The 23086-nt window shown below is 40.0% G+C and overlaps 1 protein-coding gene across 1 annotated transcript; it reads left to right on the top strand.

Moving 5' to 3' along the window:
* Positions 1-99: 99 nt before the first annotated feature.
* On the top strand, positions 100-22255 carry LOC124132886 (etoposide-induced protein 2.4 homolog). The gene is made up of 10 exons (XM_046497038.2): positions 100-204; positions 3023-3312; positions 5787-5847; positions 8192-8258; positions 9650-9774; positions 11177-11293; positions 12019-12130; positions 12686-12797; positions 15502-15576; positions 16678-22255. The coding sequence occupies exons 2-10, from the start codon at positions 3116-3118 to the stop codon at positions 16823-16825; spliced, it is 1014 nt and encodes a 337-aa protein (XP_046352994.1). The 5' UTR covers positions 100-204; positions 3023-3115; the 3' UTR covers positions 16826-22255.
* Positions 22256-23086: the final 831 nt, after the last annotated feature.

Below are 23086 nucleotides of genomic sequence, written 5' to 3'. Positions count from 1 at the left end.
TATTTTCACCAATAATATATTTCATTAGCCTTGAATTTATCACATGAAATCTATGTTGACATATGTTTGAATATTTGTTGTTGTAAGCGATGCGCTGAACATGTGCGTGAGAGTATTCAACAACAACAATCAGCTGCTTGTACGGACCTCAGAAAAGAGAATGTCCTTTCCCGTACAGTTTGCTGATACAGCTGTCCTTGATTGGTACGTTTCATCGCAAATGACAATTGGGTCACATTGTTATAATGGTTTTATGTAAATCTTTGACGGGAGCTTCACAATTTGCAACTAAAACATCAGTTGTTCTAGCGTCGCGTTTGAAACAGTGTGATCATGATATGAGCTATGACGCATATTTCATATTTCCCTTGATCCTATTCTAGACAGATGATGTGAAATTGACAAGAGTGCAGTTGGACCGATGCAGTTTACCTAACTCCTTAATTGACGCACTTTTAACTGATATCTCGTGTTGACACTCACTATGTGTGTATTTTTATAGGTCCCTTAGATCATCTCAGCCAAGCGAGTTTTTGGTTTACGAATTTTCATTCATACTACAGATTCATGACGCGACTACTGACAAAATATACAAACCTCTCCAAAGTTGTTATGAAAGGGTTTGCGCTTGTTTATAACTTGAAACAATTAATGCTCAAGACATAATTGAAACAATACCATGTCCCAACTTCAATAATTCAGTGTCTACATAGGCGACAATGCAGTTTACCCGCTTCCAGCAGCTCTATTACTACACTATAGCTCTACCATGCTGTCTTGCTATACTGCTACTGTGGCTCACACTTAAATGCACTCGTACTCGTCTCAGGGATCTGTCATGCCTTGGTGATCCAACATCCCCTTTCAATCTTGGGAAGCTGACACACCTTTCCAATTCAAACACCCCTTTTCAATCTAAGGGAACAGACATGCAGTTCTGGTCCAACGCCCCTTTTCGATCCTTAGGGTTAGCCTGGTTAGAGCTAGGGTTAGCCATAAATGTTACCGTTTCACAGTGTTTCCAATAATCCAATGAGGGTAATCCTATTAGAGTAGTCCATTTTAACATTTTTTGTCATTCAATTCGTTACTCATTTTGATGGACAATGACAGGCATGGCTTTCTCAAAATGATAAATGGAGAGGATGTGACGTAGCACATACCTTTACCACAATAAAATATTAAAAGCAGCTGCCACGATAAAAAACCCAGAACCAAACGATGTACACAGGCCTACATTGCTTATACCCCAATTTAACCCTTAACAGAAACTTTGAAGGAATTTGTGGTTATCATTAATCCCAATATTCAACTGTTCAATGGGCATAAACACACATCATCAAAAGCCAATGTAAAAGGCGACAATGCTTGTCGTAAGAGGCAACTAACGAGATCGGATCATCAAGCTCACTGACTTGGTTGATGCAAGTCATCGATCCCAATTGGGTGGATCTATGCTCATGTTGTCAATCACTGGATTGTCTAGCCCAGACTCGATTACTTACAGACCGCCGTCATATAGCTGGAATATTGCTGAGTGCGGCATTAAACAACAAACAAACAATCAAGAGCCAATGATTGTCCGCTCTCCCACCTGTTAATAAGTGGCTGCTTTTACGAACAATTAATGTGAATTATACTTATTCATTTCAACCAGCTTAATGGTCCTTCTTCCAACAGTGAGAGATTGTTTGGTGTACATAAAATTGTTATACATGACATGTTTCCAGAGAAATGTAGTTATAGCTTTCAGACATTTTCAGCTGAGGTCAGGAGATAGAAACAGAAGTGATGTCAACAGTTGCTTTATGAAAACAAATGAAAGTGAATGTACGTTGTCGCAAATTCTAACCAAACAAGCACTAGTAATGTTAGTATTATGATATGACACCCATAAATATAGATGTCATTTGATGGTGGAAAAGGGTACACTTTATCCCTAGATTAACATGAGGGGTGAATATTGGGGCTATTTACACTATTGCAATAGTTTTGTGATAGTTGTCATCTATTGCAATAGTACTGAACTAACTTTAAGGCTTGATAATTATATTAATTAATGTAACAGGAGTGAATAAAGTATTGCCGACAATGTTAAAGTCTGACATATCCCTGCCTGTCTGTTGTAAGTGTGTCTATAATCACTGAAAATCATGCACGTATTAGCATGAAAACTCACAATTCACTCATGCACTGATGTATCGTTTCCCCTGAATATAATACCAGCATATATTGCTTTTTGAAGATCTTGCATATTTTCTTTTTGTGGCCAAAGTTAAAATTTAATGTCATAAATTAGCAACTGTTTCCTCTAATAGAAAAAGCGAAACATTTCCTGTAAAAAGTTGTCAAAAGTGTGCAGGGAGAGTCTGATGTGTTATGTGGGTTATTTATATTTAGGTTCATAACAAATTACAGATTCAAGAACACCTGCAATGTATTGTGATAAGTACCGCAATATGAATCATTATTGCAATACACAGCAATACGAAAGTCTGGGCAATACCCATCACTACTATTCACTATTGACAAGTTTTGATAATGACTGGTTTCACCAAGAACAAGCCTTGATCGAAAGTCAGGGACATCAGTTAACCATTTGACATTGTTATTTCTGCTCTATCATACCCACAGGGTTACAGAGACAGCATCATGCTGTCAACCACTGGTTTGTCTGCTCCAGAATTGATTACATACAAGTCGGTTGGATCCATGAAAAAACAAACAAAAATTTGTCAGACAATTAGAATTACATAATGATAAATTCCTAACTTAACCTTAAGGTCCCATTATTAAAGTTCTTTATGTCTAGTATTGATTTTATTTGTGTGACAGTTTTAGATTAACATAGCATAATCCTTAGTTTGTATGTGAACAATTTCAGTATAATATATATATGATCCTTTATATATGTTGATCCTTTAATCTTCTTTTATAAATTTCTGGGTGAAATCTTTTGATAATGAAACGCTAATGCAGGGAGTGGATTTGAAATGAACTGTGATCATCTTTCTAATTTCAGATCAATATTAACACGATGGCAAAACATCTGCATCTAGCTTTATCGACATCGACCAGCCACCCAAGCCAGTGATTGTCTAACACTGCTGCAATCATGACGGACACCATCAAGAGTGTGGCGGCCTCACTAGTCCTGGGGTTCCGTGATGCTGTTTTGGGAACAAGGAGAGTCTTGAATCTGGATGCTGACCTCCAGGAAGAAGAAGCGGAGAAGAAGTCTAATGAGCCTTTGACGACCCTCGCCCGCCGACGACTGGAGAAGAACAAACATAAAGATGTGGTGAAAGAACAGTGAGAATATTATCACTTATGTTACTGATCTTGAGATGTTTACAAGGGAAAATGTTTGCTTGGTCATCAAGATAGTTTAGATAATTGGAGGTTGCGTTCAAGAATATTGCACTTATTTAGCGATGTGTGCGTGTGTGTGTGCATGCATGTGCATGTGTAAAATGAATACCCCACTCAGACACGGTTTACTGACTCCTGAGCCGACCAATCCTTGTTATAGCCCCCAAATGCTGAGCGCCAGGCAGGGTAACAACAAGTACCATTGTTACGTCTTTTGATATGATGTGGCCAGGGGATTGAAACCCTGACCTTCCATTCTCTAGGTGGACGCTGTACCACTAGACTGCAGAGGCGGTCTAATTCATAGGAAACATGGGTACAGTGCAGTGATCCACTGAAGGCTCAGTGCTTGTGATGAGTGTCCTGAATTAATCACAAAAGCCAAGTGGTCCCTAATGTTAAAGTGGCTTCCACTGGAGATATCACTTGGGTGAGATTAAGCCATATCTCCTCAGAGATTTCGCTTCAGTGAAATTGCATCACAATGCTTTTCAAACCATTGTGATGTCATCGGTTACCATGATGTGACAATGAAATGTCATCTGTAATCTCTCTGCCACTGAAGCTGGTTAGCTGTTCAATTAAAACACTCAATACACTGGTTAGTATTGTTTACAAACTGAGAAAGAGATTCTCATCCTTGTGCCTTTCGATATCAAATATCAACGCTAGGAATTTTTAACTTTTCTTGACTTGTGTTGATTTACTTGATATAATATTTGCAGTAGAATATTCATCTCAGGCTTCATGTTTTATACGTCATATGGATTTAAAAAAAATATATCATTACTAAGCGTGATCTTCAGACACAAGGAACATATTTTAACTGTGCCTTACAATGTTATATATGCCATTGGCACCGCATTCAGGGTCATACTTCATGCACAATTTTGCATCCTACTCATAAAGATTGAGAATGGACAAAAGTAACGTCCATTCCATTTGGTGCATGAGAGTGTGAATGTTTGGTTAGATTGAAGCATGCATGTTTGATGTATCTTATGTTTCTTTTTTGATAAGAAAGACTATCACTGACAATGTTCAGACAGTCCATGAGGAATCACACATGCTTTTTTATCCCCCGCCCAACAAAGTTGGTGGGGGATATAGAAACGGGTTTCGTCCGTCCGTCACGTTTCGTTTCCGGAGCATAACTCAGAAACCGTTCAATATTTTTTCATGAAACTTTGCAGGTCTGTCTGGTACATGCTGAACTTGTGCCTTTTGCTATTTAGAAATTTTTGTTTTTTACGTTTCTATGGCAACAAGATGGACTTAGGTTCTGTGAGGGTAGGGTTCGTTTCCGGACCATAACTCATAATAAACCGTTCAATATTTTTTTTATGAAAATTTGCAGGTTTGTCAGGTACATGCTGAACTGGTGCCTTTTGCTTTTTTGAAATTTAGAAATTTTTATTTTTTCCACCTTGGTTAAAAAAGGTTAGGGTTTGTTTACCGGTAGATTTAATTATGTCATAAATTCTGCAACAGGGGCGGGGTATGTAGCCCCGTTAGTGGCAAACTCTTGTTGTTGTTGCCTTTGGCACAGTGGTCAGCCTTGGACCACCATTTCAATGCTTGTGGCCCCCCAAATGTATAACACACAGTTGAACTTGTAAAAGGTAAATCTCTGAACTCTAATACATGGATTGACGTAAAAGGCGACTATGCTTGGCGTAAAAGGCGACTATGCTTGTCGTAAGAGGTGACTAACGGGATTGGGTGGTCAGACTTGCTAACTTGGTTGAAGCATGTCATTGATCCCTATTGCATGGATCGATGCTCATGATATCAATCACTCGATTGTCTGGTCCAGAAATTCTGGGCAGCGCATGTCTTTGCATTGCACTTTCAGTATCATTGGGAAACGCTTTTGAGGAGCTACAGCGCTTTTCTAATTGCGATGTTTGTTTGATCAGGCTCGTGCAATCACGAATAGTATTGATTTGTTGTTATGGTTCATTTGCCATTTTGTTGATTTCACTCATTGACTTTTGCCATTGACTTATTACATTTCTTGGGTCCAGATCATTGATCTATATACAGCTTTTTGTGTCAGTATAACTGTTGTGTTGTCTTTCCTCGCCGATGAAGTTGTCAACCACTGGTTTGCCAGACGCACACACTGTTTTCATTGTGTGTGAGGGCGGTCAGGTAGCCTAGTGGTTAAAGCGTTCGCTCATCACACCTAATACCCAGGTTTGATTCCAGACATGGGTACAATGTGTGAAGCCCATTTCTGGTGTCCCCCCGCCGTGATATTGCTGGAATATTGCTAAAAGCGGCGTAAAACCATACTCACTCACTCACTGTTTTCATTGTGTAATGAAATGAACTTTTATCAAATACCCTGGTATGATACTGACATTATATAATTGTGTCAATGTCTTGAGATGATCTTCTTTCTTTTGCAGTGTTCCCAGAGTAACAAATCGAATTTTCATGTGTTGTGCATGGAATGGTGGCGTCTGCTGGGTAAGAATAATATTAACACAAGGGAGGTAACTCACATATTGTCATAATATTCTTGTATTGTGCCAGGCTGTGCACATCTTTCCGAGGCAAGGGAGTTAACTGACTTTAAAAGTCCAGTTTCCACTTGCCGAACTAGACTGGGATTGTGGAGTTGTATTTTGGCTAGACTAATGAGTCTGTGCATAGTCCAATTAAACTTGCTTAGCAAAATCGACATCCGGTTCGTAAACAACATGGATTTCAACGTGCAGATTTCAGTCGACCTTGCATTATCGGGTTGGGTGGGTCCGGATCGAGTAAGACCCAGGTACCCAGAGGACTACCCAGACCCATGGTTAGTCACGTGATCTATTGTTTAATGACAACAACAATAAAACCTCATCATTATATTACAAGTTGCTAATGTTCACATTTGTTTTGGGCTATTCATACCCTCTTTTATACGTTTGAGTGAAGATAAAGCTTTGGTGAACTTCAGTGTATCAATGATGAGATCGTTTATACATGTATCTAAACATTTTTTGCTGGGGCTCTGGTAAAACAATTCACAATCGGATATGTGGTATCCAACACTTGAGACCTTTTAGTGGGACCCAAGTCAGGTCGGGTACTAGGGGACCAGGTACAGGGGTAATTGTAAATAAACATGGAAACATGTCAATGCCACAGAATTTGTCATGGACGATATAGTTATAACCAACTCCTCCATTGATGTTAATTATGAAGAGAACAATTTGCATCAGGCACTAACTTCAAGTAGTCCATTATTTGTACATGTTTGTGAGGACAGGCATGTACATTGGCCATGCTCTCAAGGGGGATAACTCACTTGTTACACTAGTTTAGAAACCTAGGGCACTGACATCTATTGTTTTGTGTGTACATTGACATTACTGAAAGACCCCCAGTCTATGTTTTCACTCACAAAGGGTCTATCTCATGGGTAGCGAGAGATGGGTTCTAGTTTTCGTAGACTTATTAAGGGACTATCTGATGGGTAGAGAGAGGTACATACACACAATTAAATAACCTGTCCCTGTGTACTTGTTCTAGTAGGTTTATTAAAGGACTATCACAGGCCTCAAAGTTATGTGGTTGCCATGGAGATTGAAATTTTCGCTTGGCGACCAATATTATTAAGCAGTCACCACTTGGCTACTTAGAAAAAGAAACCGCATAGTGCAGAAATACTATACATTAACACATACTCCGATACAGAATAACTGAACTAAAGTTTCATTTAAAAATACTAAAAATCAACATGGAAATTGTAAGGTAAAAAATAATTAATGATCTTGTAATCTACTGACTACTGACTATAATCTTCAAGTTTGGCTCCCTAATTTTTTACCTGGCTTCTTATATTGGCCATGGTGACCAAACCAGTTGCAACTTTGAGACCTGTATATGTTTTTGCTCGATACTTAATGCATCTTCTATTATGACATATTTGTCCATTTCCCATGACGTCTATGCCAGGGAAGCACTCCTTCCTTGTTTGTGCTAGGGTGTAAACCTTCAGCGATTGTGGGTCAGAAATGTAAAACCTCAGCGTTCTGACTCATGCCCCATCACATCACATCACATCCTGTGCATCACCTCAGAGGCTTTGTTCTGCACATAATATTCATGTTCTGTATGTGGAGTGGTGGTATCTGCTCGGTAAGAATAACCCAACAGTGGTACAGGGGCCATTGTCACAGGGGAGATAACTTGTGCTGCTGGTCTTCAGTGTTTTTATTTCACTCCCATAGTGTGTGACTATTAAATATAGCATGATGTATCAGTATAATGTGGGAGAGAAATCAAGATTGATGCACTTGCTTGTGGTTACCATAGTTATGGTTCTGGTATATGAAATTTCGTATTTTGTAAAAATTTGGGATTACACCAACCAGGCCCCTTATGGGGATATTTACAGACTCGACTCAAGGTGGCTGTCAGATTGAACTGGCTTTGTTGGATCAGTGGGGAAATGTTGACTTGAAGGGGTATACCATATGGTGCTTATACATGTTTACGGGGAAATGGCCACTTTTTAGGGCATTGGACAAATGTCCCACTGGCAAATACTATATGCTCGTATATGCAAACAGCAAATCAACTGTAATAACTGGTTTTTTTGTCCATGGAATACTTAGTTGAGTCAACATTGATCTTAATAATTGTCTTACATTGAAGTTGTTTTTTTACAGAAAGGGTTAACACACTTGACAGGCAGAAAAACAGATATTTATTTCGCAGATTTGTTAAATGTTTGCTAGGCAGATCCATCAACCAACCAATTTATTTAACACCACCAAAGTGTTGTGAGGAGTTTATTGGAAGCTTTACTGTATTTCAGCTCAGCATCTTCGTGTTCCACTACATGCTGCTGCCCTGTATCTACTGGTTCACGGAGCTCATCTCAGGTCAGTGTGGGGTTCATGGAGCTCATCTCAGGTCAGTGTGGGGTTCACGGAGCTCATCTCAGGTCAGTGTGGGGTTCACGGAGCTCATCTCAGGTCAGTGTGGGGTTCACGGAGCTCGTCTCAGGTCAGTGTGTGGTTCACGGAGCTCATCTCAGGTCAGTGTGGGGTTCACGGAGCTCGTCTCAGGTCAGTGTGTGGTTCACGGAGCTCGTCTCAGGTCAGTGTGTGGTTCATGAAGTTCATCTCAGGTCAGTGTGGGGTTCACGTAGCTCGTCTCAGGTCAATGTGGGGTTCACGGAGCTCAGTGTGGGGTTCACGGAGCTCATCTCAGGTCAGTGTGGGGTTCACAGAGCTCATCTCAGGTCAGTGTGGGGTTCACGGAGCTCATCTCAGGTCAATGTGGGGTTCACGGAGCTCATCTCAGGTCAGTGTGGGGTTCACGGAGCTCATCTCAGGTCAATGTGGGGTTCACGGAGCTCATCTCAGGTCAATGTGGGGTTCACGGAGCTAATCTCAGGTCAATGTGAGGTTCACGGAACTCGTCTCAGGTCAGTGTGGGCAGGCCTCAAAGTTTAATTTTTTAACTAGTAGCCATTTGGCTACAAGTTCTTTTTTCCAGGTAGCCTCTTTTTTCCTAAGATAAGCCAAAATTTTAGGTAGCGAAAACGTTTTAAGTATTATCTATTAAATATCTAGTTTAATATGTATACAAGTCATAGCATAGCACACGGAGCTCATCTCAGGTCATTGGAGCTTTATCTCAGGTCACAGAGCTATTTTGCATATCTATGTCAAATCGCATGGAAACTTATTGTCTTTAAATATTTCAGTATAGGTTCAAAAGAGAAAGCTGGCTGTAGAAAAAATTCGTAGTGGTTACTTTTAGCAGTGAACTTGAAATGCTAATCACAACACATTTTGCAATATTTGAAAGACAGAAATCCTGGGGGTCATCAAACCAGTATGTAATTTATTTTAGCAAGTGTATCGTCTTAATGGATCATGTATCATGTATCATGTATCCTATAGTCACATGAAAACTCAAGGTACACCGATGTATCGTTTCGCCCCTAATCGTTTTCATCATGTTTCATGTAGGCCATTTTACCTGAGTTTGCTCAAAAGAAAATAACTTTACTAGGGATAATGTAGATACATTTACCAATGTATTGTGACAAAGTGTCTCCTATTGCTTTTGGTGTTTTTAACCTCTACCAGAGTGCACAAAATCGCCTGTAACACTGCTGTTGTGATAACTTCCATGCTTCAAGAGAGCCTTGGGCACTGGGATCTTTTCTGCCCAGGTATAATGACCTGCTATTATCTACAAGTTATTTGTCTGACTAAAATGCATGTTTCATGATGGATTTAAGATTTGATTTAATTTTCAGGTGGTTCTCTGACTCATGGTCTTGTTTGGTCATGGTTATCTCCCCTTCTGTCATGGACATTCAGCGCCCTCTGGGTATTGCCGCTGTTCGTTCTGTCAAAAGTAATCAACTGTTTCTGGTTCCAGGTAAGAAATGTCTGTGTGTGTCTTGACATTTGTATGTTTGTAAAGACTCATTTGAAAAATGAATAATTGTTGTTGCGGACATCACCATGTCACCATATTCCAGCTACATGGCACCTCCATGGAAATAATCAAGTCTGGGCCAGACAAACCCATGACTGATAGTGTAAGTAAGTATCCAAGACATCAGTTTGTGATGACATTCAGTCAGGTCATTTCCTGGTCCTCAATCAATCTCATTCAAATAACATCTTAGTGCTTGCTACCTCGACACAAAAAGACTCGAGGACATCTCATTACAGGTCAGAACAGAATGCCCTTTCACAAACTTTGAATGACCAATGAAACGCCTAACAGGAAGTCAATATGAGCCAGTAAGAATGCAGCTTTCTCAAGCATACAGCACTAGTGTCAAGCTGGCAACTTTGCCATTTTAACAATGTCGTTGATTCAAAATTTGCAAAAATTAACATAAGAAAATTCTAAAATGTCTAATAGATGGCCGCAACTGTATGGCAGGACTTACCACAGTCCATGCAAAGTCACTTCCATTTCAAATATTTATCCCTTTGAAGCAAGAGATAGACAATGATTTTAACAGAAACATTCAGTCGTAACTGTCGTTCGGAATGCCTGTTGTGTTATCTCATGAGCAATGCTCTGATTGGTCGGTTGAAAGTTTGTTCTAAAGTGACCTGTAATGGGATGTCCTCAAATCTACATGTAGCGTTATTTAGCACTAAGACTCCAAATGCCCTAAATGTTCCAATTGTATTTATATCCAGCAAACTTCAAGCTTTTCCATTTTCATATTTCAGTTGCTGCCAGTGTTAGTTATCCATGCAATATTGTTTACATATTTTTTGCATAATAATAGTGTGTCTGGTTCAGGAATGTATGTTGTTTAATGCCGCACTCATCAACATTCCGGCTGTAGGGTGGCGGTCTGTATATAATCGAGTCTGGACCAGACAATGCAGTGATTGACATCTTAAGCATCAACCTATGCAATTGGGATACCATGAAATGCAATCCACCAAATCAGTGTTGATCAACATTCATTCACTCTAATGCAAGGAGACACCATTCCGAACCATGTGGCAATGAGCATGGTACCATCATCTGAAAGAATGGCATGTTCCTGAACGGCTTTATACTTGATTTGTGTTACTGACCGGGTGAATACAAAACGAAAAAAAGCTGTTATTCGGAGAAAGTAATGCTGGGCTTTGTAAAGTCAGTGTTAAGGAATGCAAGTCCCTTTAGTAAGCTGGCACTCAGCCTTCGTCTTATCATTGCTTATGTCAAGACATTTATCAAATCATAATCAACTTTACCCAACTGTTGACATCATCACATACATTTTATAAATCACAGTTTGAATATGACCTGTTTTGTGTTGTAGGACATAGCAGATGCTGCATATTTAAAAATGAGAGGGAAGCCAAAGAGTCTGACACTCAGCACCTTCATAGCCGACATGCTCTTCAGTGTCACACTCCAGGCTTTCTTCCTCATACAGGTGGGTGCCATGGGAGGCCTTGGAGGCTTATATTCACTGAGAGGCTCTTGTATGGTGTGAGGCTCTTGTATGTCATAAGGCTCTCGTATGTAGTGAGGCTCTTGTATGCGGTGTGGCTCTTGTATGTAGTGAGGATTTTGTATGTAGTGAGGCTTTTGTATGCTGTGTGGCTCTTGTATGTGATGAGGATTTTGTATGTAGTGAGGCTTTTGTATGCTGTGTGGCTCTTGTATGTGATGAGGATTTTGTATGTAGTGAGGCTCTTGTATGCTGTGTGGCTCTTGTATGTAGTGAGGCTCTTTTATGCTGTGAGGCTCTTGTTTGTGGTGAGGCTCATGCCAAAGCTGGAAATGATTTTGGTGTGGTGGTGATGGGGGTAGATGTCTGCGTGCGGGCTTGTGTGTGCATCACTAATCTTTTTGATAACATTTCCAGTGACATAAATTAATTAAAGTCCAGCGGTGAAGAGAATCTTGGAAATTAATTTATAAGGGCCATATATGTTCAACTTTATAATTGTTCAATATGGAAATTAGAGAACTACATGTGTATCTCAAATATTAATTTTATTCACCATTTGTGACATTTTGTATTACCAGATTCATAAGCCAACTGATTAGGAGAAAAAACAATTTCAGCTGAAAACTGAATAATATTTTTTTGATTTACTGTAACCTTTCTTGCACACCTGCATCTGTTGAACGCCATGTGTTTGTTATTTGCAGGCAACAATGGCTAGTTCTCTGCCGATCTACGGAGTGGGCCAACTAGTCAGCGTGCTACACTTCTGTCTGCTCTACTCCCTGTACACCTTCGAGTACAAGTGGTACAACATGGGTGAGACCCTCCCTATACACCTCCCCAAACATTTGTGTTGCCAGTCCCTCGGCCGACCCTGATCTGGACCCTTGTAGATCTAACTAAGTTACTTCAGGGATAACATCATTGAATATGTCAGCCATCAATATCCAGTGTATTTCGTAAAGTCTTTTTTGTGTTTAAAATTGGAACTGACAAAAATCGGGGGGGGAACTGGTATTTTTTAGAGTTGCCTGTCCACTGTACAGGTATACCAGTCATTGCCTTCAATATGGCTTTTACTTTCATACTGCCGGTTACCATGGTTACTGTTTTACCGATATCGGTCTTAAGAAACTGATTTAGTGACCTACCCTTTTTCCGAATGGGCTGAAATAGGAAACACACATAGGATGTTTTTCACCTTAACATTGAATATATAGTCCAAATGCAGAGTTGTGCCCCCTAGGCCTGTCAGGATCCTATTAATCTCTATTCGAACCCTACATTTGCCTTCATTGTGATTCTGATACAGAAAGTGAATGATCAGAGTGTTGGTGAAGTAAATACTCATCTGAAACAATTTCATTTCAGGTTTAGAGGTGCACACCCGGTTATCATTGATAGAAATCAACTGGCCCTACTTTGTTGGGTTTGGCCTGCCCATGGCGTTGGCGACGTCGCTATCTTCCTCCACTGTGATCAGGTTGGTAACAAGCAGCGGACATTCTGTGAACATAAAAATGGAAAAATCTTCAGGCGTATTTCTCTAATCCTTTGATATCTTGTTATCAACCAGGGCTCGATTTAGCAACATAAAACATGCACCTGTGAAGCCTATTATTGAAAAATGTAACCTAATATTCATGTGTACATGCCAATCTCACTAAAATCAGATCTTAGTTCTCGCTGCTGCTAAACATAGATCTGAGGACATCCTATTACGGATCACGTCAGAACGAACTATCGCCCAACCACTGAAATGACTAACAAGAAGTCGACATCAGCCAATTAGAAAGCAGCTTTCTCAATCTTTACAGCACTTGTTTCAACCTGGCGACTTCCATTTCAGACTCCGCTTATAAGATATGTTGACACAGTTCTCAATTAAAATTTTGAAAGAACAAACAAACATTCTGGAATGTCTAATATATGGTTGAGATTGTATGGCAGTGCTTCCCACGTACTGTGCAACGCCTCTTCCGTTCAAATGTTTTTCCCACGGAAGCGAAAGATAGACGATGATTTTGACGGAATCAGTCGTACAGGCAGTAACTGTCGTTCGGAATACCCTGTGTTAACGTTTTCGAGGTTGCTTGATTAGGAAACACATTCCGACTGTCACTTTCATGATCTGGTAAGCGACGCTTTGATTTGTCGGATGACAGGTCGTTCTGACATGACCCGTTATGGGATGTCCTCAGATCTTTGTTTAGCAATAGCGAGATCTAAGATCTGATTTTAATGAGATTGGTGTTGCATGTAAAAAAATAAAAAGATTGTGTCTGGCTAATTCCTTGTCCCCTCACAAAATCAATTTCTGAACACATTCAATTCATCTAAAGTTTATTTTCCATGCTAGATCACTAGTCCCTGTATTATGTGTTATTTGGTCTTGGGCTTGACGTCATCACACCGTGGGTACTTCAAGATTATGTGCACATGTTCCTATCACGTTTTACAGCAATTTGTTAGTAATTAATGTGACACTAGCAGCAGCCCGGCCTATGTTTCAACTTTGTAATTATATGGGACCATGTGCAACCTGGTTGTGTTGAGTGCAATGTTGTTTTCATGTCAGCATGCACCTGGTGCAAATTAGATCTTGTTCCTTAAATCAAGCCCTGTTGACAATACCAGTTGTTGGAAGGTGGGATAGCCTAGTGGTTAAAGCGTTTGATCGTCAAACCAACGGCCTGGATTTGATTCCCTACGTAAATACAATGTGTGATACCCATCACTGGTGAGCCTGACGTAATAATTGCTATAATTTTGCATAAAGTGGTTTTAAACCCAATTCAATCATGGTTATTGTCCAAACCTACCTAGGTGGTAAGGCTCTGTCACTGGCTGACTGTGTGGAAAGTTGGTCATGCTATCAACAACCGCTTTGCCTTTTCCAGACCTATTGCAAACAGACGTAACTTCAGATGTCTGAGTCTAGATTCGCCTGATGATATTCATTAAAATATGACATCTTACAATGAAAATAATTTTCAATTAGCTGGAAATCAAGTTGAAGGGTTCAGACGAAAGTTTTTATGACACAAAGAGAGGTGTCCACATAAACAGGGTTGCACTGCAGACAGGGTGCTTGAGTAGTGGATTTAACTCGTCATGCTGAAGACACAGCCACTGCACCAACATGTGAAGCTTATTCATTGTGCTTTTGCTGGAGTGTTGCTAAAATAGTTCACCTGTCATGACATAGATGCCCACACTGGTACAGTATGTGAAGGCCATTCCCCCGTCTCCCATCCTCGACTATCTAGGGTATTATATGTCTCCATTCATTTGTGATAAATAGCCTGGACCCAGTCTCTACTATAGCTACATTTTGAGGCAGTTTCAAAGGGAACGATGCTTCAAAAGTTAAGTCAGAGATAGAGGAGATAGTGACATGATTTCCTAAATAAAACTGTGAAGAGTTGTGTCCCTAGCTTATGCCAGGATCAGCCAACTAGTTCATCCTGACTACATGTAGGGGGGCATGGGTGGCCAAGTCGTCCAAGGCGCCGCGATTCGCTGTGCAGAGTTGCGTCCCTTGGGCACGCAAGAAACCTATGATTGTGGGTTCGAATCCCGGTTCGCCCCGATTATGTTTCTAGGTTTGTCAGCACCATACCCATGCTCGTGGGTTTCACCGAAAGTGGTAAACGTCTAAGACCTGCATCGCTTCGGGCTTTCCTTCCACATAAAGCTGACATGCTGTGATATAACTGGAATACTGTTAAAAGCGGCGTTAAACCCAACTCACTCACTGACTACATGTAAGATCCTTTGTTTGTCAGTACTGTTCCAGTACTAATGGCTTTCACTAAAGTGGTAGACCCTTGAAGATCCGGGTGGAGAATAGGTCTTCAGCAACCCATGCTTGCCATAAGATTGATGTTCATGATGTCAATCACTAGATTGTCTGGTCCAGACTTGATTATTTACAGACCACCGTCATATAGCTGGAATATTGCTGAGTGCAGTGTTAAACAACAAACAAGCAAAAAAACACTAAAGTGGTAAATGTCAAATACCTGCATCACTAATCTAGTTGATAATCAGTGCTTGTCCACTGAACTCATAATGTTTAGTTTCATGTGTGCCTCGGGCCCCAGACTTGTGATGTGTTAGTTCATTCGGGATGACGAGAATAGTGATCCCTGTGATCTTGTAATGATCGCAAGTGTCTCTTTCAGTGGCTGCATCTTCTCCATCCTGTTCCCGCTTTTCATCATCAGTGCCAACGATGCTCAGGAGCCCGCTCAGCCATTGTGAGTAGTAGTTGACACTTTAGTTCTCTCACCTATGTTGTGGGGGCATTGGGTAGCCTAGTGGTTAAAGCGTTTGCCTGCTAAGTCGAAGGCCCAGGTTTGTTTCTCCACATGGGTACAATTTGTAAAGTCAGTGTACCCCGCCATGGTATATTTTGCTGGAACATTGTTAAAACCATACTAACTCACTGTCATCTTTTATACACCTGTTGGCCTGGAAAATCAATACATTATAGTGGAAAAACATGACCTGTGCCCCTGCCCGTTGTCCATAGTTACCAACCAGAGTTATCTGTCCTTGATCCCTCACTGAGAAGATTGATAATGTAGTGGGGCAGTGATTTGATGTTGATGGTCAGAATTATGGGTTTCAGAACATTTTCTGCAGAAACTAGTTGACTCTGTTTTAAACATACTATTGAAGTCTATCAAGTGCATATTTGGCTCTGTGAGCTAAGTCTCTGAAATTAACAGACTGAGGGAGCTGAACTTTTTTGTTTATGTTTATCCTTATAACATATTTTCTTCATGTAACCAGATTATTGTGTTAGTTTTTCCTCAGTACTATCGGGGGTGGTGGGGTAGCCTAGTGGTTAAAGCATTCGCTCATCATGCTGAAGATCAAGATTCAATTCCTGACATGGGTACAATGCGTGGGCGGGGCGGGGGTACTCACTCACTCACTCACTCACAATAGCAAAACTATTTGAGTAAATGAACGCTGAGAACTTTTGTTAAATGTGTGTAATTGTTGACATTTTAGACTGTTGACTGCATGTTCAGATGAGCTACTATGAAGTGGCATTATTTTCAACAAGTTGCAATTGTCTGGTTGGCTTCATACAGCATGATGCTTTCTGAGCAACCTATACTTGTCATAAGGGGTTATAAAGTGTATCGGGTGGTCCGACTTGGTGATTTGTTGATTGTGTGTCATTGCAACCCGATTGTGTGTAACAATGCTCATGCTGTCAATCACTGGATTATATACAAACCGCTGTCATATTGCATTACTAAGTGCATTACTAAGTGCAACATTAAACGTTGTTCATTCATTCATTCATTCATTCATTCATTCATTCATTTGTATTCTCCTTGTAGTGAGTTCCCATTAAAGCTGTTCACACCAGTGAGGGTTATCACAAATGCAGTGTTCCACCGATCCATGACCAACAAAACCAGGAACCCATCTGGTAACCAAGCAACACCGAAGAGGACACCAACCCGTGATGCCAAACAATCAAGGTGATCCTTGACCTTGACCTTGACCTTGTGATGTATCTGTAAGAATTCCTGAGAGTGACTTTGATCTTCTTTGATGACGTGGGATAAGACAAAACATGGAATGCCAAGGTCAAAGGGATGATAAAGATCAAGGTCAAAGGGATGATATAGGTCAAGGTCAATTATTGGAACAACGGTCAGTGCCAAATTCAAAGTTCAAATAAACTTCAAGGAAAAGCAATGAAAATATAGAGGACAGCTGAGCTGGAAGGGTAATGTGAAAAATGAGAAAACATACTGTATCTTTCCTTTCCATTTCGTTCAATTATTCAGCCAGGAGTGATATTTTTATTGTCTTGCAACAATGTCCTACATATAATGTGTACTTCTAAACTTGCTTTTGTGTCGCAGAGCAAAACAATATCTATTATTTCACTGAAAATAGATGTACCTGGAGTGAAACCTGTAGTCAGCTCACATTCCAGACAAAGATGTTGGCAGTGTCAGTATACAAACATTCGTCACGATATGGCTGAAATATTGCCGATGTGACGTTAAACTTTAACTCACTCACTCAGTATACAAACAAATGTACAAATAATCACAAGGAATGAGTATCAAATATTGCAGGAGGGAGAGACAATCTGTACTTCCGTGTTGCTGGTATATTTTCCTCCATATATTTCCCCATGGCCTTGTGTTCTGATAAAAGGGGGGATTTCAATCACAAATGGAGACATCAGCTGTCTGTCTGATGCTGGAACGATGTTACAAAAAACCACCTGTGACTTCAAAGATGGCATCTTGGATTATTTGCGAAAACCCATTGCTATGATGACACATTGCTGCGAGCAAAAGTGAAACAGTCGGACATTTGGTGTTGATTGCCAACTAGCATGATACAGATATATATACCCTGTGAGAATTACTGAAAATGTTGCACTGATATCCATGGCATACGTTCATCCTGATCCTACTGTGCACATGTTCGTTACTCTTGTTCAAGTCCCTATGTATGTACAATGTATCGACACTCTTACCTGACTGCACAACCCACGCTTGCCATAAGAGGTAACTATGCTTGTAAGAGGTGACTAACGGGATCAGGCTTGCTGGCTTAAGTGACTTTAAAAGTCCAGTTTCCACCATTGCCAAATTTTGCTGGAATAATGGAATTGCATTTTGGCAAGACTATTAAGTCTGTGCATAGTCCAATCAGGATCCCTGACGAAATCCACATCCTGTTCCTAAACAACATGGCAAGTGCTGTGCCAAATTCATTCGATTGCAAGATTTGCAGAGCGTGTATGACAGATATTTTCCAAGCCTTTTCATAATCTTAATCTAGGTCTTTAAGTGGTTTGATGCACTTTGCGAGGTGAAACCTGTTTTGTTGCAAAACAAATCTATATTATCGATGTGATTGTCTTGACTTGGTGCCACCATTTTTTTTTAAGCAATATGAAGTGATATGAGAGGTGAGTGGTCTGTAGGGGGGACATAGAAGGGACATAACTCATATTAACCACTGCTGGCACTATGATTGAACCACAAAATTCCAGCCAAGTTCAGCAAGCCTGGAAACTGGACTTTTCAGTAAAACTCCCTTGCCTCAGGAAGATGTCCCCCAACCTGGACTCTCAGAATATCCCCATGAGATGTTGAGTTGTGTATTAGGATCATCCTTAGAGGCATGGTTCTCACTTCACAAATGTGGCCCTGTGATTGTATTGCAATGCAGAAATACATTATCCATTTTGACATGATGTTGATGAACAAGAGCTGCCATGAACAGCAGACTCCCACTGGTTGTTCAGTGTCGAACTTCAGCTGCGTTATTGCTGGCTCACAAATATTTTATTTATTTATGTACATTAAGTCTTGCTTTCACATATGTATATACTAGTACATGTATGTAATTTATGGTGTGTGTGTAGCATGGCGTTAAAAGGTCTGTGGTTGAAATCCCATAAGGGAACATTTTATAGCTGCTGCATGTGTTATGAGGACAATGTGGCACTTCTATATCAGTAGGGGCGGTCGGGTTGCCTAGTGGTTAAAGCTTTCACTTGTCACGCCGAAGACCCAGGTTTGATTCCTGACATGGGTACAATGTGTGAAGCCCATTTCTGGTGTCCTCCACCGTGATATTGCTGGAATATTGCTAAAAGCGGCATAAAACCTCTCACTCACTCACTCACTCACTATATCAGTAATACTGAAATGGATGGCAGTAAGTGTCACCTTCTGTTCTGTGATGGAATAACTGTGGTTCTATATCTAAACTCACTCAACAAGAAGTCTTCAGCAAATTTTTATCTTTAAAATGTCCAAATTGCCCATTACAAAACTTCTGTTCAGGTTAGCATAATTGCAAGGGATGTCATGGCTTTGCAAGATGGACTTCTAGCAAACTGATTACAGGGCTAATAAAGAAGAAACTTTGTATTCATTGCATTGGCTGCAATCTAAATTCTAAATTCCAAACACCTAAATTTAAGAAACTATTAACTTTATAAAGTTTTGATTTTGGACTAAATATGTTTTTACTTCAATTTGCCTGGCATGGGGCACATAGTTTGAAATCTTGGATGAATCTGTGGGTTGTCTTTTCTGTCTTTGCAAAGATTAGGATGACACAAATGAAGTGACCCATTATCTGTGACATAGATGAGCTGGGTATCAGATCCAGGTCATGTTGCTCAGAAACTGTCCTGTGAACTTAGACTGGGTCCGCATACTCAGTGTTTTTGCTAAAAAGTGGTGACATCCAAACTATGTGGTACAAATCGGTACCATTTCCGTTGATAGATGCTCATGCGTATCATTCTTAATTATGACTGTAAATGTACATGGAGATATGTCAACACTTTGAAAGTTTGTTTTGTTTGATAAAAATTATTAGTATAATATTACAAATTACTTTGTGTTCATTTTTTTCGGTAACAATATTACTTAACAAAATTTTGCCGTTTGTTTTCACTCAAAACCTGTAGACCGCTGAATGGTAGATTTTGTGTTGTCTGATGACAGCCTACGAGAAATCAGGCACTAGTTTAGATAGATGGGAGCCTTGTCAACAATGACCAGAAACCCTTGGCAAACTGAAGCACAAGGTAAGAAAAAAGTTTGTATGAGGTCAATGATGTGTTAGGAATTAACAGGGTGACCAACCATGAACAGTTTGCATTGTATAAACATTACATTTTGAAAACATGTATTGCGAGGAATATTGTGGCCCAATTTTTGTTATAACTTGATGTTACTTATATGTTAGTTTGTGTGATGATAATTTTTATGAATATGTTTATTCATTGCTGGCCAACAGCGGCCAAGGTATTTTTGTTCATTAATTACCCCTGCTGTAATTGGCATATTGTTTACTTTGATTAATGGGTGACGTCAACAGGTGTCTGTATCTCAGCATGGTAAGTCTGCAATGTGCAACAAAAATGTCTACGGTGACTTTGAACTTTGCAGCTTTTTTTGGTCTAAAATTATGGAAAAAGTAGGTTTATAGAAAAATTTCACAAAAGTTGTATTTGAATCATAATATTGTAAATTCGGAATAAAATTTGTATTATGCTAGCTGGTGAGAGTATACATATTTGTATTCCTAATGTGATATTTATGATACAGAAAGACAGGCGGCTAATAATTTGTTTATCATGATCTCATTCTTTAAAGAATCCAGGTTTAATACATATAGCTATTTTCACTTTAGTAGCTTTATAATCTGCATAGGAATACAGAGCCTGAGTGAACTGCCCCATTTAAAATGTAGTGCCAAATGATTTCCAGGCTTGTTTGTTAACATAAGCACTCACGCACCGGGAAATCACTATCTAATCATGTAGGGAATGTTATGTGATGATCTTTAAGCAAGTAGGCATCCAAACGATGTACAAAGCTGAGTGAAAGTAGTTCCTGCGAGCTGACCTCATTTACAGATTTTTATTGGATTGTGATGCCAAGATAATTGGATTGATTTATCTACCGATAACACTGTCCATTACATGATAATTTTGGTTGTGTTGATTATTGGGTTGGTTTGTATTTTCTGAATTTTAAATAAACCCCACTAGATTCTGTAACAAAACATTGCAGAGACGAGTGAAAAACGAATGATGGACGCGGTTGAAAACATAGGATCCATAGCGACAGAATAACGCTGAAATCTGATTGGGTGAACATTCTCATAGCTCCTCCTCTTTGTGGATGTGCTATGGGTGTTAATCACCAGAAACAAAAATACCCTCGACTGGTGATGGTGAAACAATGATCATAATACTGCCGACATACCTCAGATTGTTTCTGTACATAGATATACATATAGGCATGTGCAAGAATGATTTCATCACTTGCTGTTTCCTTATTAATGGCAAAGCAATAATCAGCCGATTCCAACAGAAAGTTATAACTGTTGGATGTATTAATGTTTACGTAATTTTACGTTACTTGTTGAAAGTCATTATGAAGACACCACCTACTTTTTTTGATAATCTGTTCATTGATTTCTTCATACTGAAACACATATGATTACTCACTGTATACATATGACAGACACTATACATATTATCAGATATATGTATATGGGCACACGTGGCAGTCATCTTAGGTTCGGTGTGCAGAGTTATGTCCCTTAGGCATGCCAGAATCCTCAATTCCCCCTGATCGTGATTCTTGGTATGACAGTATTAGTTGGTCTATGGAGTCACCAATCCTGTAATGACTTAAGATCACTATTGCTTGGGGCTGGTTAAACCCAGTTCATTCCGAGAATTGCTTATGACAACTTAGAAATATCATTCTCAGAAGTCTCTCTTCCTTTTTTGTTTCTAAGACCTGGTGGGGTGGATAGCCCAGTGATTAAAGCGTTCGCTCGTCACGCCGAAGACCCGGGTTCGATTCCCGACATGGGTACAATGTGTGAAGCCCATTTCTGGTGTCCCCCGCCGTGATATTGCTGCAATATTGCTAAAAGCGGCGTAAAACCATACTCACTCTTAAGACCTGGTTGGCGATTCCATATGCCAAGTAAAATATAAGAACCATATGCCTTCGATTGTGAAGAATCTTGTCTCATGAATTTTTGTTGACAAACATTGATTCCAGATTTGAATGATTTTGTCAGTCAGAACATCTACCTATTTTGTAATATTATCAACTGTCAAAAATATCTGTCAAGTGAACACAGAACGCAGTGGATAAAACTAGTCACTGGGAAGTGGAGATGTGGTGGAAGCCTTTTTCATGTCACTGTAGCTTTGAACGATTGTTGCGATTTTTACCTGATTTTGATGGTGCTAACACATGTAGCCATGTATTTAACTATAACATTGTGTGGTGTATAGCAGGCCTACGTGTATATTTTCATTGCTTGTGACAGATTTCATATTTCTGTTTTCACTACTATATCCTGCTATTTAGAGCTATATAAAATGTATTTTATGAACTCATGGTGTTGTTTTCATTTTTGTCTGATGTGAATATGCGTAAATGGATGGCTCAGTGGCCTAAGGTTCTTTGCAGAGTGGTTTCCCTTAGCCACCCCAGGATGTGCTGATTGTGGCTGTTTTAATCCCAGTTTTGCCCTAGTTATGGTCCTTGTGGGTGCCGACCCTCAACCTCTTGGAATTGGAACACTACTTAATTTGTTTTGGCATCCAGTTTAAGAACTTTCGAGTAAATTAGACTGGAATTTTCGTGTAGAATGCATGACCATGCATGCTCATGAGCTTTGGGATAAATATTTTATTGATTTGACACTCAAAATAAGCTTCAAATTTTGAAATCCGCATACAAGATAAACATTTCATGGCATCCTGCTTCGCCGGGCTTGGCATCAGGCGTATGAAAGGGGGTGGCACTCATTCTCTGTGCACCAACGTACTGCTAAACCCACTTCAGAAGAAACAACCTTTAAATGGAACCCGCATATCTGCATAAGCCTTGCCGTCAGTAACAGCAAGTGGAAGATTTGCTACAGTGTGAGTGTGTGTGAGTGAGTTTGGTTTTACGCCGCTTTTAGCAATATTCCAGCAATATCACGGCGGGGGACACCAGAAATGGGCTTCACACATTGTACCCATGTCGGGAATCGAACCCGGGTCTTCGGCGTGACGAGCGAACGCTTTAACCACTAGGCTACCCGACCGCCCCCTTGGAAGATTTGCTACAGTGCATGTGTCAAGTCAACATAGGACTCCATGTGCATCTTGTCACCCTCCACAGTTTGTTTAGCAGTATTAAATATCTACGTGTCACTGTTGGATGAAGCATCCTG

Source organism: Haliotis rufescens, unplaced genomic scaffold (genome assembly GCF_023055435.1).
Source record: "Haliotis rufescens isolate VD_foot unplaced genomic scaffold, xgHalRufe1.0.p SCAF_18, whole genome shotgun sequence".
Taxonomy (NCBI): domain Eukaryota; kingdom Metazoa; phylum Mollusca; class Gastropoda; order Lepetellida; family Haliotidae; genus Haliotis; species Haliotis rufescens.
This window is presented reverse-complemented; position numbering and strand designations above follow the sequence as displayed.